At 37.2% G+C, this 17,965-nt stretch overlaps 1 protein-coding gene across 1 annotated transcript in view; it reads left to right on the forward strand.

Moving 5' to 3' along the window:
• HCN1 (hyperpolarization activated cyclic nucleotide gated potassium channel 1) overlaps window positions 1–9,790 on the forward strand; it is a 192,196-nt gene extending 182,406 nt beyond the window's left edge. The window contains 3 exon segments of the mRNA XM_030969114.1: window positions 7,073–7,237; window positions 8,891–9,322; window positions 9,325–9,790. Coding sequence (XP_030824974.1) covers window positions 7,073–7,237; window positions 8,891–9,322; window positions 9,325–9,713 — 986 coding nt within the window. The 3' untranslated portion in view covers window positions 9,714–9,790.
• Window positions 9,791–17,965: the final 8,175 nt, after the last annotated feature.

The following is a 17,965-nucleotide window of genomic DNA, read 5'->3' on the forward strand; positions in this document are numbered from 1 at the left end:
ATAAGAAGAAAAACGTATGGATGCTCTGTTATAAATAGCACTGAAGACAAAATATGCACTTTTATTTCTATTTTATAAAATTGCCCTAAGCTTCTGTTCTCTCTTACAGACCTTTCTTAGAAGAATTTAATAGAACATGGGAAAACAGTCAGGACGTAAGAAATGTTCATAAGTGTAGATGTGGCACTCAGTGCCAGGGTCGGGCTGACAGGGTGAAGTTCAGTTGAAGGTCAGACTTGATGATCTTAGAGGTCTTTTCCAACCTCAGTGATTCTGTGTTTCTGTTACTGGCTTTTGTCTGCGCTAGTAATGAAAACCTGGCCACAGCTATTTTCAGAACCTGCACATGGAAGAAAGCAAAGAGAGGTCAGGATGAAAAATAAAAAGTTCCTGCTCAGGTAACTTGCCACTTCTTATTAAGATGAGAAACTGGTTTCTCCTAGCTAAGTGGCATAAACGGCACACTTGGAGCTAGGTAAAGAAAGGAAGATATTCTCAGGGTTGTTGGCAAACCCTAAATAAATATGAAATGGTTTTTCTTAAATATTTGTCTATAAATTCTATCAAAGTTTGGATCAATTAAATGTAGGCACTTCTTTTCAAATGAATATTTTTCCCCAGTAAATTTTTGCTCTTTTGCTATTGTTACATTAAATTAAATAAAATACTATTCATTAAACTGTGAACATGCGGAGAGCTCAGGTGTCAGTCTTCAGAGACAGAAATTTCAAATTACTACAAACAGGCAATAAAAATTTTAGCTAAACAACGTATGTGTGGTTTTTGTTTGGGGAATTCTGAGGTGATTTTTTTGTTATTTGTTTGGTTGTATTTTTTAATAGGATGACTAACAAGGGCAACAGCTATCACAAATTACAAATAGATATATTTAAAATAAGTTCAGGTAAATAGTTTTAAAAGACTGGAGATGGGATATTACAGAAGTTGCTTTTCATTCCAATCAGCCATTTTCAGTCCCTTTTCAAAACAGTAACTTTCTCAGTTATATATCCAGGCTCCATCTCTCCAACTGATGAGCCCAGATATCTGAAAGCAACTCAACAGACAATTATTGCTGCCATATTTTAAATGAAGAGGTCATGCAGGCTGTATCTCCTAACTCAAACTGACTTGTCTGCAATTCCATATTTAGTGTAAACATGATGGCAAAAGCAGCAGTTTTTCCATAGCTTCCTTTTGGACAGTCTAGATTACAAATCTGGCTGTAAAAGGCAGGAATTATCTCCATTTTCTGTTCTCCTTAAGCTCTCGCCCTTGCTGCAGAAATGTTCTTCTTGAGCAGTGACTATATTTTAGGATTTCTTAAATGCAGGACTGAATTTTTTAGAACACAGATTACTGAAATTCATTTAATTGCATCAAACTACATTCTGAGTAATTGTAAGACCTGGTGGTAGATATTTTAGTAACTACAAAAAAAAGCATCATATGTCTGAGTATACCATTGTGTACACTAGCAATAATATACTGAAATACAAAAAGAACACATTAAAAATGTGGAAAAAATATAGATAAATGTATTTCACATTTTCCAGAGTTTAATAAAGAAAAAGAAAACAGAAGTGCAGATGATTATGTTAAAGTAACATGTTATCATATGAAACAGCTTCTCCCTGTTTTCTGTATGGGAGATGCTTAAGTCAACATGGAACTGGAAAATCACTCAATTTCTGAAAGAATGGGATGCCTAGAAGCTTACTGATTTTTTTTTTTTTTACTTGCTTGAAGTTCATGTAGTCCTTTCCTAAAGGGAAAAAGAACCCAACCATACTCATACCATGTGTTGTAAAGCTGGGAATTGACTGCCCCATGCTGAATGTCCCTTGATGTGACTGGCACAGCAAGGAAGTGCCCATTAGCTAGTTTCTGCTCAGTGGACAACTTCAGCTGCTTGAAAGAAGTAAAGAACTATCAATCTTTGTAGCATGCCAAGGAATTGCTGTTATGAAAAGCTGATGGAAAATAAGGATAGCCATGGTGGTTCTGGGAAGCTTACTCTGAAGTCTTACGAGATTGGTGGATGGAAAAAGCACTTGGTCATTTGTCTTTGGTAGTTTAGTAACTCACTGCTGTCTATAAAATAAACTATATTCTAATACACTGTCCTGTTCTTAGAAAACATTCCCAAGTCTGTTAGACTGACTGACCCAAGCTTTTGAATTGCTTTGACTTTCCATCTTTCTTCTGCTGCTGGAAGCAATCAGCCTGAACAGCTGACAGCATGCACAGCAACCTATATGCCCATGACAAGAACAAGTTTGCTGTTGAGGAACTGAAGCAGTAGTCAGCTGTCCTCAGCTGGAAGGACCTCTCACTAGATCCTGTAATGTTTAATCTAACAGATGATGGGAAATCACACAGCTTTGGAAGGGGACAGAAATGTATCAAAACTGCTAGTTGTTTTTAGTTGTTTTTAATATAGACACTATATAGCTGAAATACTGTTGAATTCATTAGTTCATTACTACACAAATTTAATTTCTGCACCTACTAAAGTGAACTTACGTCCTTGCAAGACAAAGATGCACATACAGTAATTCATTATAAGAATTTTCTGTTCATACAATATAACATCCTAAACTAAAAAATATGGTCCATGGAGACATGACTGGTTTGGTGTCCTTCAGTGAACTTGTTAACTACTGGACTCATAACTTACCCTTTATCAACACAGTTGGTGGGCATATTTTTTCTGTAGATTTTCTCTAGTCAAATGTTAATGTGACATATGGGGCAGAGTAATTATATCTGGAACACAACTGATATGTAAAAGGAATAGATGATGAATGGACAAGTATGGACTATCACAGAAACTGTACTGCTTCTCAGAGTAAAAAAGGAATTTTCTTATCTAAAAATTTATAAAATGGAAACTAGAAGTTATTGCTAGGATGGCCAGTAGATACATACCCATCCAGCAAAGACTAAAGAAGAGATCAATGTCATACACGCTACTAGTCATCAACCTCCCCCACATCGATCTACACGGATGTGGGGGAGATTAATACATAATACATTACGTATACATCCCCACATCCTTATTTTCTCAAAGAAAAAGGTGTTTAGGCATCATGTAGCAACAGAGGAGGGCTAAAAATTATCACCAATAGTGGCATATCAGTACAGTCCATAAGAACAATGAACCTTGTCTCAGTTAGGATCAAAACTTGATCCTTACAAAAGACCTATCAATCCTATTATTTAAAATTCATACTGTAGGCTATGTCACTCTCCTCATTCAGATTTTCCTGAAATCAGCCTTCCTTATTGCTGTCTGTCAGATATGCAGAAATTCCCATGCAGAGTGTTCTGTCACATTAATGCAATAGTAAAACACATCCTATGCATTCCCTGTTTTATGAGAAAATGCTCCTTTAGAAATTCATAGTTTTCCAACAATTGAACCTGAGCCAGCTTTTGCTGAAATCCTGCCATAGAATCATAGAACCACTTAGATTGAAAATACCTTTGGATCATTGAGTACCATTGTTAACCCAGCAGTAACAACTCCATCACGCAGCCATGTCCCACACAGGTGTGCAACTGATATGTTGGTGATCAATTTTGGTTATTACAACTTTCAGAACAAGCTTAGCTTTAAACTTCTATCATTGCACATTTCAGTTAGAGTCTTCACAGCAGAAAGTACACTGTATTTGAGCCCATTTTCATATTCTTTTGAGGACTGTCTTTTTACATAGGAAAGACCTGATCCTAGCAGACCACAAATTATGATTTTCACAAATGAATTAATTAAATTTGCATTAAACGTGGACTGTAAGAACCAATGAAAGTTTTTAGCATCATTCTGTGTTTTCAAACAGTCACTTTTCATTAGTTCAGTGATTGACAATTGTTTCACAATGTTCCACGTAACGGTTGTCCACAGAGATTAAATAATTAAACTAAAATTTGCATTCAGAATTGAATTACAGGTTCATTGTAGCCTAATACATAATTTTTAATTGGAACTTAAGACATTCTTTTGTTTGGAAAGGAAAGATAGTAATATTTCACACACTGAAAGTGTCAGCATGAAGGCAATACACCATGCCAAATGCACATAGTAATATTAGTGAGTAATATGCTGCTGACACTTTATTTTTATGCTAATAGAGCACCTTGTTTATCTAAGTTATTTAAAAATAGTCTATGCCTTTTGTGTTCCCCTATACACTCCTATGCTGTTACTGTATCTCCTATTTACATCAATTGAACATCAAGGAGAGTGTAATTGTTAAGGGCACCTGGTGTACTTGATGCCACAAAGGCTCATTTTAAATATGTCATGGCTGTTTTCATTACTTTATTATTTTCATGAAAAACAAACACTTTGGTTTATTTAAATGAACACAAGTGTTTAATGGGAACTCATTTCAGTGTTTCTCCTCTCTGGTCCTGGTAATGAAGATTTCACATATTATTTCTCATTATGCTTGAGGGTCTGTCCAAACAAATAGCTGATAGATTAACACATACAATTAGCAAACACTTTAGTCTTATGGACAGACTAAAAATGATGCTATTGATACATATTACAAGGCAATACAGATAATGTATCAGTGACTATAATATAGTTCTAATCAGACAAGAAATACCACAGGAAATGCAGTATGTGGGTATTCATTGACAGCATTTTTTCTGTAAGGAAACTGTAGTTCAGACCATTCAAGTGGAGTTGAGAGCACAAAGCTGTCTTTGCTCTCTGAGCAGGCCGGCTCCACAGCAGCACTCCCTGACCATTTTCTGGGCACTGGGACATTTTTCTCATCTTTTCTGACCCGTTGTTCATTATATTATCTAACTAGTAGGATTACAGATATTAAAAGCCTTCCAGACTTACAGTCTTCAACCAGAAGTTGTGGGTTGACAGAGTCTGCACATCAGAGTTTTCATTGATTTTTTTTCCCTTCACCTTGACAAAAAATAATAGAAGATGAAAGAAGCTGAAGAAAAAAAGGAATTATTTGTTCCAGTAATATCCATGAATTCTATGGTCCCATTGTCCTGTCATGAAGCCTAACATTGTCTCTTATGGTTTCTTCCCATTTTTCTTGTTTAAGTAATCTAAATACAGTAGTCAAGATTATTAATGATGAAAACTGTACTTTCTCTAATTTTTTCTGCACTCTTCAGGATGATGGGGATTTAGGAGATGCTGTTTTTTTGGGGGGCATTTGATGCTTTTTATACTCAAGTATTTGTTGAGAGTAGCAGAAGACACCTATTTATGTGTCTTTATTGTTTGCAGCAATTTTAATTGAAGAGAGCTGAAAATCAATAGGTGATCAATAGTCACACAGACTTTCCAGATAATTTTATCTAAATTCAACCACATATTGTAACACTGTATTATTTGTGAGACCTAAAGAATATCTTAGGAAAGAGAACAGGTATTGTCTGCATTTAACTGCTCCCTTTGGGCAAAATGTCCTACTCTTGTAACTAAAATTCAGTGGATTAAATCTAAGGAGAAGAGGTCAGGCTAAGCTAGGAGTGAGAAAAGGAAAGGACTGACTTCTGTTATACCTGGCTGGTTCTTTACAGTAAACTGCCATTATTTCATGGGCATCAAGTTTTGTGAGGGACTTTAGGTCAAGTCTCTTACCAGCATTCTCTATAAATTCTGTATTTTACTCTCCCAATAGTCTCCATAAATTCTCCCCAAAGCTGTTGGAGTTTAAGTACATTCTGTACTAGTAGTGGTCCAATGTTAATTTACTTTGATTTATCCACTGTAATTTAAGCATCTTATCCCCTAAGCCTTCAGGGTTACATAGCATGTGGAAATTCCTCAAGAAGTATGTGACCAAAAAAAAATCAAGATTCTTCATATTCTAGATTAATAAAAAATATATTTCTTAAAGACATACAGCAAAAAGACCCCAAACCAAGAACTAGGTTGATACTTTATAGAACTGAATTCTGCAGAATTATTTATTAGTTGGTATTCCACACTTGAAAATGATAATTTCATTGAAATTGAGCATGTAATGGACAAAAAAGCAAGGTAGGAGACAGTTTCCTACTTTTGTATTTAAATATGAAGTATGAACTCTCAGCCCTTGACTGCTGGAACTGAGTAGGGAAACTGTCTCTCACCCTGCTTGAACTCGAGAATTCTCGGTATTTCTAAGTGTGTTCTTAGTCCCCAGTTTGGAAATGGGATGAACTCAAACACTACTTTTTGCAAATGACTTTTTAATTTTCTGTATTTTAATCTAAATAACATAAATAAATGTTTTATCCCACGTGTTTTGCTGATACAAGCCTCAGACACCTACTTTGGCCTCTATGCAGTCGCCCTGATACTGTGGGTTGAAGAATTAGAAGTCAGAAGTTTGGGGCTGTTTCTTAGCTTCAGTTTCCAGTGTTCCAGACAAATGAATTCCTGTTGGGGGCACTTGCAGAGAAAGGCTACTAGACTAATCATATTAATTCCACTTTTTAATCTAATGAGAAAAAAGTTCAAAAGTTTTAAGTTTTCTCTCCCCAAAATACCTAGGACATAAACATCAAGGAAACTGAAGGCATGTTCATGCTTCAAGTTATTTTTTTCTCAGAACAGTTCTTATATTCAAATATCATTACATCATGATATCATGTATTGTATTAGTTTAGTAAATCTGGTGAATGATTAAAGGGATTGGTCCTCTATGGCAGCTGAATATTTAAAAAAAATCAATAGAATCACTTGGGTTAATTCAGCACTTGGGTTAATCAAAGTCATCAAGCTGTGTTTGACAGCTGATGGATCATTTCTTAGAACTTGAAGCACTATTTTAAAAAAGGCTTCATAAAATCAGAGTTCATACCAAGAAAAACTATAGGCAGGGCTCTTAAAGGACATGAATTATTTTTTCAGAGTAGCAAAAATAGAATCAAATACCTTCAGAATTGTCCCTACAACCTTAGGTAAGCAGAAACAGAAAAATTGCTGCTGAGTACTAAATTATAACTTGTTAGCACAGAGTCAATTTCTACCTTTAAAGTTTCATATGGTTCAGTAACTTCTTTGTTTTCAGTGTGTGCTGAATTTTTCTCTCCCCAGAGATCTGCCTTTTAACCAAGGGCCGTCGAACTGCCAGCGTACGAGCAGACACGTACTGTCGCCTGTACTCCCTGTCCGTGGACAACTTCAACGAGGTCCTGGAAGAGTACCCCATGATGAGAAGGGCCTTCGAAACCGTGGCAATTGACAGACTTGACAGGATAGGTATTTATTTCATTTTTTTGCATATGATTAATTCTTAAAATCCATTTTCTTTCCCTTGAGCTGCATGATAAAATAGCCCTCTTTAAAAGTTTTTTTCTGTTATGCTGCAGTAAATGTTTTTTTGATCTATAAATAACACATGTGTGCAGACAAGAATTTTGCAGTCTCACTTTTAAATAATAAAACCCACCGAGTTTTAGAAAGGTCTTGTGCTCCTCTGAGGATTATATTTCATACTTTAATTATCATTAGTATTATTTATTAATCCTGTAGATTTCTTTTGCTGCCTTCAGCACTTGATAGGATTTATGCTGTGTCACGAGCAGTAGATGACATTTTCCTAAATAAATTGCTTACGGATGACATCTATAATGCTGGGAAGAGCTGAAGCCTCTCAGCACTCACAAACCCGTTGTTTGTTGAAGTGAATTAATCCTCTGCAGCAGGGCTCTCATTTTCCTCACAACATGGGCACTGCTAGCCTTGATGGCTGCACACTGGCACTGCTCAGATCTGCCTGCAATCAGAGAAGCAGTCCAATAATATGCAAGTGAAAGGCAGAAGGGTATGGCAGATTATCAAATCAAGAGGTGTAAACTTGCTGTTCCAGTATTTGGGACCTCCCAACAGGACATACTAGGCAAAGCATAAAGTCTTCAGTCAGGAGAATTGCACTCTGATCATCACTGGCACTCATTTTAATATACAGCTGTGAAAAAAAAGTCACTTGTCCTGTTTGGTGGTGTTTCCTCAACTTCACAAGAAAATTTCAGTCTGAGGATTTCTCCACATCAGCTCAATGCATTAAACTTTTACAATTTGTCTTGCAAGACAATTTGTCTTGCAGTCCAGCTCTAAGTAATATGTGCTTGAAAAATATTAGCACTAAAGCTCCAGTCTGTTCTTGGAGCAGCAATCCCATTTGAAGTGCAGTGTTTTATTAAAAAAAAAAAAAAAAAAAAAGGAAGAGCAGTTGAGTGCCATTGTGTTCCCAAGCATCTGATGACTCAGACAAAATAGCGTCTACATCTTACAGACACTGTGAGCCATTGCGCAGACATCAGGTCACAGTGTACAGCAGTCTTCACTGTGCAAGCAGGTATCACATTATCCACGAGTTCATATTAGTTCACAAACACTTAAAAACACTGGTTACTACCGATGTCTAGTGACTAGTTCCCAGAAATGTGCTAGATGCCAGGTGTACTTTTGAAATATATAACTGTTTAGTGGAAATTCAGACAGTTTTGCAACGAGAAGGATAATGTAGGTGCAGAGCACAATGACTTTTTCTGACAGTTGTTCAGGAAATTACGGTTCTTACATGTAATTGCAGTAATAACAGTAAGCTGCAGGTGAGGGGGCAGAGCAAGGCCAGGTGCCGGAGCGCGGCGGTGCTCCGAGGGCCGCGGTGCGGACAGGGCCGGGGCGGGCTGCATGCGGAGCACAGCCGCGGGGAGCTGCGGCACTGCCGGCGGGGCTCAGCCCCCTCCTGCCCCAGGCTGGCGGCCGAGCGATGCCCGCTCAGCCGCCCGCTGCCTGCTGAGGCTTTTACAACACACAGTCCTCAGCGATGGGTGCTGGAACACAAAGCCAGAGCGGGGCCCTGACCCCACACCTCGGGCTCACTAACTCTTCTGCCTCTCTGTGAAGGGAAGAAGAACTCGATCCTGCTGCAGAAGTTCCAGAAGGACCTCAACACAGGCGTCTTCAACAACCAGGAGAATGAGATCTTGAAGCAGATCGTGAAGCACGACAGGGAGATGGTGCAGACCATCGCCCCGGTGAGCCTGCAGCAGATGCCAGCCCTCAACTCCAGCACCTCGGCCTCGGCGTCGCGCGGCAGGACGCAGTCCCCTCCCGTGTACACCAGCAGCAGCCTCTCGCACACCAACCTGCACTCGCCCTCGCCCAGCACGCAGCCGCCACAGCAGGCTGTCATCCTGTCGCCCTGCTCCTACACCACGGCCGTCTGCAGCCCGCCGGTACAGAGCCCGCTGGCCGGCCGAACTTTCCAGTACGCCTCGCCGACTGCCTCTCAGCTCTCCCTCATGCAGCAGCAGCAGCAGCAGCAGCCGCAGCAGCAGCGCAGCAGCCGCCGGGAGCCGCGCAGAAGAACGAGGTGCACAAGAGCACCCAGGCCCTCCACAACACCAACCTGACGCGGGAGGTGCGGCCGCTGTCCGCCTCGCAGCCCTCCTTGCCCCACGAGATCTCCACCCTGATCGCCAGGCCTCACCCCACCGTGGGGGAGTCCCTCGCCTCCCTCCCGCAGCCCGCCCCGGGCCCCGGCGTGCCCCCGGCCGGCCGGGCCACCGTGCCCCAGCGGGTCTCGCTGTTCCGGCAGATGTCCTCGGGAGCCATCCCGCCGAACCGCGGGGCCGCGCCGCCCGCCGCCCCGCTGCAAAGGGATTCTTCCACAGTCTTAAGCACAGAGCCCGAGGGAGACAAACCGCGGTTCGCCTCAAACTTATGATCCCTGGTGACTGTGAGCAATAGACTTGCAACAAACCGAGCACCATCCCCCGAACTGTTTTAGCCTGTTTCCTAATGTGCCCCAGCAGTCTACTATCAGAAAAATAATTTAGACAGCTTTGCCCTATGTAACGAATGTAAAAGTTTTATATATATATATATCTATATATATATATAAAGGCAATTAAAAAAACTTGTTTGAGTTCACGTCTTCCTTTTTTGCAACCATTGCAGAAGATTAAAATTAGTGCTAATATTACTTATTTTTAACGTGTTGACTTTAAAATCAGCCTAACAGATTTCTCTGTTTATGAGATTGGCTGTTTTCATGGGGAAATTGTCAACACAACAACAAACTTCAAACAAGTATATTTAAAAAAAGAAAAAGAAAGAAAACCATCAATTTAACACATAGCACTGACTGAGTGATATTCTGAAACCTTTGTTACTTCATTTATTGTGTATGCGTTGTTAATTTCTCGTGAAGAATTCGGTTGTTATTTCACATTGCATTTCATATGTTAGCACCATCCATTGGAATTTAGATTGGAAGAGAATTATGTTGCAAACACCTGCAGTGTAAAGGGAGGCACTAGCACTCCTCTGGATAGGTTGTAACCTCATGGCATGTCAACCCTTCTGTTGTCTAAGAGAATTGGGTGGACTTTGATCTTCACACTGCTAAAGACTTTTCAAAGACTAAATATATTTCCATTGTAAATAACTTTTTAGACCCAAGCAAAAATAGATGCTGTGTGGTGTACCATTGCAAGGTCTTTGTTTAGGAATTTAGGTTCCGCTTTTCACTTCAAAATTTACAGTTTTAAAATTTGTTAAAGCTAAGTGCAACACAACTGTTAAATTGTAATGCAATGGCTTAAAACCTACAGTGTTACTTTTACATGCAATGTTTTATGCAAAATTGTACGCTTGATCCTGCAAATCGCTTGTACTTCACCAATACCATCACTTTTCTTCTTCTTGCCCTCAATAGCATCTGAGAATATTCCATGCATGCTTTGGAAAAAAAAAGACAATAAAAATAGGTTTGGTCAGTAGGAAAAGGCTTTACGGTATCTTAGAAAATAATAACCATTCATTAATTGTGTCTACCTTAAAATTCCTATAATGCTGACTTTGAATCTCTGGTTTAAGTCTAGAAGTGAGGTTTTTTATTTAAAGGATTATTTGTAAACCACAGCTTGATTTAGACTTTCAGGTGCTTTCTGTGTCTTCACTGTAGTTTTGTAGTTGACTGTGGTGTTAATTTACAAAAATAAATATAATATAGCATCAAGTCTGTCTGGAAATGCACGATTTGCTCTGTGTATATTGTAATTAAATGGTTAGTATATCCTAAGGCATGTAGTGTCAAACATAGCCCATAGGTATGAGGTTTATTTTTTTTTATGTCTTCAAAACAGAAAGGAAATGGTGACAGAAAGCAGGGTTAAAGCATACTGTTTTGTGAACATTTTGTTTTGTTTGCTCAAACCTTCACATTATCTTATCCACAAAAAAAAAAAAAGGAAAAAAAATTCGTAATCGTTTGTGCCTGATTTGTCACATTAAATAGAGATTGAAACTAAATGTGTCATAATTTAACTCACTGAAAAATCAGCATTATGGATATGATACAAGCATATATTCTGTTCCTTAAAACCCAGCTGACTCTGTTAAGGAAATGGATGCAAAGGAGTTCTCCTCTTCCCATCAATGCTGAGTTTAATGATGCATGGAAAAATTAAATAACATCACAAACTATGTAATGCAGTGAATCCAGATGTACTTGAGAGCCAAGTAAATTCTCTAAAGCTAACAGAGCTTGAACCCGTGCTGCCTGTTATACCTTTTACTAAAGTGGTACATCAAATAAAATTTTTTAAAATCGTCCATTTTTTTTGCTGACTCACATTCACCAGTAAAGATCGATGTAATTAACCCACTAACATGCTGCTGCCATTAATTTAAGTGACCTGGAGTGGAAATGGGGAAATGATTGTTTAAAAAAGTGTCTCAAACATTATGGATACGCTGCAAGACCATTTATTTATGAGTACAATACCCCTTATATTATTTTAATGCTAACAAATTCTGTCAGTTAATTAAGATCATATACTGATCTTGAAAACTGTTTAAGGTTTACATTTAATAGGAGAAATGGGGTTAGTAGCAAAATATTTTTATATATATTTTTATTTTATTTTAAGCACTATGAAGAAATATTAATTCACATGGTCTTTCAGTGAAACCATAAATAATTTTTAATGACTTTGTAATAGAGTGGACAATATCTAGGATTTGTATGTTAATTAAAAAAAAATGGTACAGGGTATAAAATTATATACGTATATATATATATGTATGTATGAATGTATATATACTTAGATTAAGAAACAAATGACTCACATTCCTGTAATATAAAGGTCCATTGCTAGTTTCAGAAGTGACCTATTTTCTCTGTACATAAGTAGGCCCATAAGTATGAAATCTCACATCTGTACAAGATGAAATGTATTAATGAAAAAGGTTGGATCTTACTGCTGCTGGGAAGAATATAGATCTGGTTCTTACAATAATTGTATGATCAGGGATGAGTTAGATTTTTTTGTCTTTGCTCAAAGCCATAAATAAACAAATATAAAAGATTATTAATAAATTGAAGAAAATATATAAAAAATAAAACCATGATATTTTTTTCCTTCCATTATCTGTGTAACTGAGCCAAATTTTGCTTTACCTTAAAAGAAGAACTGTTTGCTTATCTCTTTTCTTTATTCTGTGCCCAAAAGTGATTTGCACTGAGTATGGGGAGGTGGAGAAAAAGCTGCCTGAGTAATTTCTGTGCATTCCTGAAGTAAGAAGGCTTAGAAATTCAAGGATACTATGTGATTTACACAAGCAGTTCCTAAGCTGTGTTTCCTCTGCAGATTAGAGAAATTTATTTTCCCAAAAAATTCTCATGTAAGCTATTACTATTTATCAGAAATATATCATGACTACAAATATTTGAAAGTTAAGCTTGCTTTTATATATTAAATATCCTGAGGGAGAATTGCAAATAGTTGTTAGTGTAACTTAAGGAAAATGTATTCTATCATATTTCACTTTTCACTGTGTGAGCCAATCCTAGATTATGTACCTCTGAACTTGTGTATAAGAGTTGAGATTTCAAGGCACCATTGACATGGAATTTTAGGTCATTGCAAATTAAAAAGCACAGTCCGTTCAAATCAATAGCACATTGTGTGTTTTACATTACCTTCAGTAGGATCAATAGAATCATAAATTGATAAACTGAATTTAAGCAAGCATGGGTAGTTGTATTTTATTTTATTATATTTTTTGTAATTTGCACTGTAAAGTGTATTGTGAATTCCTTTCCCTAGTATTTCTTCTTTTTATTTTACTTTGCATTGCTAAGAAATAGCTCTATTCCAATGGTAGGCAATTAAGTGATTTTCAAAAATACCAGCATTGAACCAGAAGAATCTTGTTAAGCAGCAAAATCCAGTTCTCTTACCTGCATTTGACCACTTCACAGAGTATATACATTGCTGTCTGGTCCAGTCTTATTATAACATACATTTTTGTGTCCAGAACCAAGTAAAACAAAGGGTTGTTTTTAAGTGGTATTTTATATCACCATACGTGATATTGATGTGTTTTTACACACTAATTTATATATTTTTAGAATCTCTTAATGTCTAATATCTCGATCTACCTCAGCCTACTTCCTACCTTACCTTGGACTGGAACCAAAGTAAATTTTATTCTGAATAGCAAACTTTCATACCTTGGTGCATGTCAGTAAGAGGTAAACTTAATACTTCTGTTTTCAAAATTTGAGTTCTCAAACTGACTTCAGTATTTCTATACAGGTGCATTCTTTTCTACTGTATAAGTAACATTGTTCAGTGAAGAAAAATGCATTTTATTTGAAAAACAATATAAACTTTTAAATTAATCTGAAATTCAGCTGCTCTGTGAATACTCAGTGACAATAATTTCTGCTGTTCAAAAGTCCTCTGTTCACAAAAAAAAAATTGCTACACTATAGGAACAGAAAATGTTTCTTTACAAATCATAGGTCTGAGCTACAAGCATTATTGGAACACTCTATTAGAATTGGGTGTGCAAATTTATTTCTTTAGTGGTTTGGCCTTCTATTTTTTTATTTAATCAAGGAACTGTAAGAGCATTAATATTGTCCTAGACTATGTCCTAAGAGAAATACATGCCATGAATTTTGAATTTATGGATTATTCCCCAACAATCAGTACCCAGTGCTTGCATACTTAGCCCTATGAATCATCTTCCTGATCATCTTAACGTCACAAAATCTGCGGTGTTCTGTGGGTGGTACATCGAGTATGACCACTATTCATGCTTTAACACCTTTTCTTCAGAAAGCCAAATATGTGCAGTCTGTTTCCTGTTTTGTCACTGCACTGTAGAGGTTTTGAAGATCTAGTTTTGAAGTTTAAAAAGTTCCTGTGTATCAGAGCACAACAACTGCAGATCTCAGTTTTCATGTGGGTAAGTTAGGCATTTTGGGTACCTAGGCCAGGCTGTTATTGAATTGGATTTTTTATTTCTCTGCAAATTCAACATTAATAATGGCTGTGCTCTGTTTGTTACACCAAATGTGCAGTCTGTATTTTTGAGGAGAGGCTTGTAGTTTTTTATAGCATTTAATTATTTCTAAGTGCTGGAAGATTTACATCCAATTATATTCCTTCCTCTACTTCAGCTAAGAGGCAGTGTGAACAGTAACTGTTGCCAGGTCGTTGTCCACTGCAACAGGAAATCTAGGTAAAGCGAGAAGATGGACAGCAGTATTAGATGTGGTCTTACAAAAACCAGAAATATCCCCAAATATGACCCAGACTGATCAATTCACATCTCAGCCTTCTGTGATAAACTGTAGATTATATTGCAATTGCAGACTTTGCTTTTTTAAAAATCTGCTAGTCAATGCCCATTTTGTCTGTAATGTGTCTTCATCCCCTGCGACGTCATCTTGGCAACAGAAATATGTACCAATATTTGTAGACAGTGCATGTCAACTATATTTCCGTTTAGCTGATACCTGCATGTTAAATATCAAAAAAGATTAAGAAATCTGATACCTGCATGTTAAATATCAAAAAAGATTAAGAAATCTGGGGTTTTAAAAAAAACCAAAGCAATGCCAGAAAACAACCAGACATGATAAAGGAAATGCATGTGTACATTTTACCAACTGGTATTATGCTGATGCCCTCCATCAGGAAGGACTCAAGTACTTTCACTGATGCACTTGGACCTTTGATATTGTATCACAGATAATCGCACTTTTGGCAGAAATGGTGAATGCCATGGAAAGATTCTAGACAATGTTTTTGACATCTCCTTTGTTCTCTTCCAATAGCAAGAAGTTGTTCATCAGATCCACCAGACGAATAAGAATCAGATGGTGTAGTTCCAGGCTGTTGCTTTTGCTCATGTCTTTTTTGCAAGACAAAAAGATGTGGACACAATTCAGAGCTGCTAGTGAAAACTTTGACTGAATTAATACACACAGAGAAATTATAGAGCTTATGCTAATCTTAGTACATAACATCAGAAAACAAGCTTTTAGTCAATGAAAAAAAATTCATTTTTTCACCACAGCATACATGGCTTAAGGTGGTGTGTGTCCCTAAACACTCTGTAATCTGTCTTTGGCTAAGATCAAAGATAACCTCTTATCCAGAAAGTGAGAAACTATTACTTTACGCTTTTAATCTCCTGTTTTGTTTGTACACATTTTAATGTCCCAGAATAAGAAATCCAAACACAAAAACAGCAACAAAAAGAGGACATTACAAATCCCTAAGGTTTTGATCCTCTATAAATAAGCATTCCAACTGGTTTCCTGTTTTCTGTAAGAGCTGCATTAATCATAATGAAAGTATCTCACATATGTCATCTAGATTTGGAGTTTGGGAAGATGAATACTATATATCTGTTGTTTTCTTGCTTAGTTCTGTGGCAGTGAGGTGTTCTGTGAGAGGAGTCATGTTTTTAACAGGTCTTCTGTCATTGTTTTAACAGCTTGCTAAGAAAAGGAAAGTTGGCATTGTTAATAAGTGGCAAAAACTGACATATCTGGGGTAAACTTCCATAGTGTAAGCAGTGTTATTACAGCAGACAACACTTAGCACAGAGCACCATATGTCATGGTCCTGGTTACACTGGCTGTTTCAAGTCCATGATTTTTAATGAGGTCAGGTATTGTTTATTGCTGCACTCTGCTTGGGTCGCTTTTTGCTCTCTTATCCTGTCCCTAGTACTCCTGTGCAAGACAGACATGCAAATATCTGGAACATACAAAAATTGTTCTAGAACAGTTTTTTCAACACTTCAGCTGTGATAGATGAAAAAATTCAATGCATCAAGTGGAATGATTGTTCTCTAGGGGTTTTTTTTCTTTTTTTCTCATATGTTTGGAGAAGGTTCTCAGTAGTAATTGTGAAATACTGATGTCATTGCCCAAGCACAATGAAAAGAGCAAAAGTGACAATAACAATGAGTAGATGAAAGGCAAAGAGAATTGCCAGAGGCAGAAACAAATTATTTCCTTGAAATAAAGCGTTTGTGTTGAGATTCCCTGAAGGACCTGAAAAGGATAGGGGAGCGAAGAGGACAACATGTCATGTCCTATTTAAGGCTGCCAAGCGGCTCTGTCATGAGGGTAGCCACCAAGCAGGAGGAGCAGCAGAAATCAATCTCTCTTGTTTCTACCTCAAATACTGGACTTCTTTTAGGTAATTTATTTTGTTTATTTTGAGTACTGAAAGTTAGTAGACCTACTTTGCTAGTTCCTTCTGTTGATATCAGAGATTGGCCTGCTAGAAGAAGGATGTAAGAAAGATGATCAAGAACATCACAAAACTGGTGGATGTTCTGGGATTTTATGTTGACTGATACAGGAATCCTTGTAGCACCTTTTCTACATAGAGAAATGCTGTAGTATTTTTTTCTTGTTACAATAACATTGCACGCTGTGTCTAACAATTACTTTTATAATTATTGGAAAATGTGCACAAGATTTTTCAGCATTGCTAATTAAACTTCAGCGTAGGCTGAAAAAAGTTTAATGTGAATCAGTCCAAATAACTAAGATGAAAATCCCCCAAAAATACTACTGGTCAGGGCTTGGTGGAGGCTGGGACGCAGCATAAGTAGCATATGAGATTTCCAATGAAGTTTTTCCCAAAGATTCATTCTAATTTACACCCTACACATCACCCTATCTTCCTTTTTTTTTTTTCCCCATTTTTTTTGCACATCCTGTAAGTCATTTGTTGGCTTCTGGGAGTGAAGCCAGAACATCACTGTAGTGATGGTGAAAGTCAACAAATCATGACAGTGCCCCAGAAAACTGTGATAAAACTGTCTTTAGCAGCCAGAGACTATAATCAGGAAAGGCTGCTTGTTTGCTTCATAATATGTCCTGCAAATATTAAAGAGAGCCATTCATTATTTTGAAATCCATCAAGAATAAAAAAACTAGAGTATTATTTAATTCTATTTATACATAAAGTTTTAACAGTAAAGTTGGGGAAAAGCAAGCTCATCACAGATAATAACATCAAATCTAGGATAAATAAATAGTGACTACACCTAAGACCCTACAACAAATGAGTTTTGGGAGGGAAAGAGACGCCACTCATTTAACCATTAACATCTAAGAACACTCACACAAACTGCATTTTTGATGGAACATCATATCTCAATAGGCCTCATGTAAATTAGTTGAAATTTTATTGGTACTAGCACTTTGAATACATGCCCTTAGAGCAAAATGATGGAAAGCTATTCAGTAATGTATAAATGTATAAATAAATCAAACCAAATTGAATAGAACAAAGCTGAAACAGTTATCTACATCTGTCTAAATCTTACGCATGGGTTTTTATGCAGATAGCAGCACAACCCAACCTTCTGTACTTTGAATCCAAATATTGCACCTTGGATATTAAGTTGTTTACAGCCATCTGTAGTCTCCAGCTATTGCTAAGTGCATGCGATACCATCAGTGGCTAATGGGATGTTTTTTCAGCCAGCAGAAGAATGTTGTAGTCAAAACAATTCCTTTTAAACTTTCAGTGCAGGAAAATTTAGCTGAAAGTATTTCCTAATCTTAAACTGTTAACCAGTTATAAAAATACTAAATATAATACTTCAGACATTTTATTTTAGATTTTTTTCAGCAAGCAGAACTCT

This window comes from Camarhynchus parvulus, chromosome Z (assembly GCF_901933205.1).
Source record: "Camarhynchus parvulus chromosome Z, STF_HiC, whole genome shotgun sequence".
Taxonomy (NCBI): domain Eukaryota; kingdom Metazoa; phylum Chordata; class Aves; order Passeriformes; family Thraupidae; genus Camarhynchus; species Camarhynchus parvulus.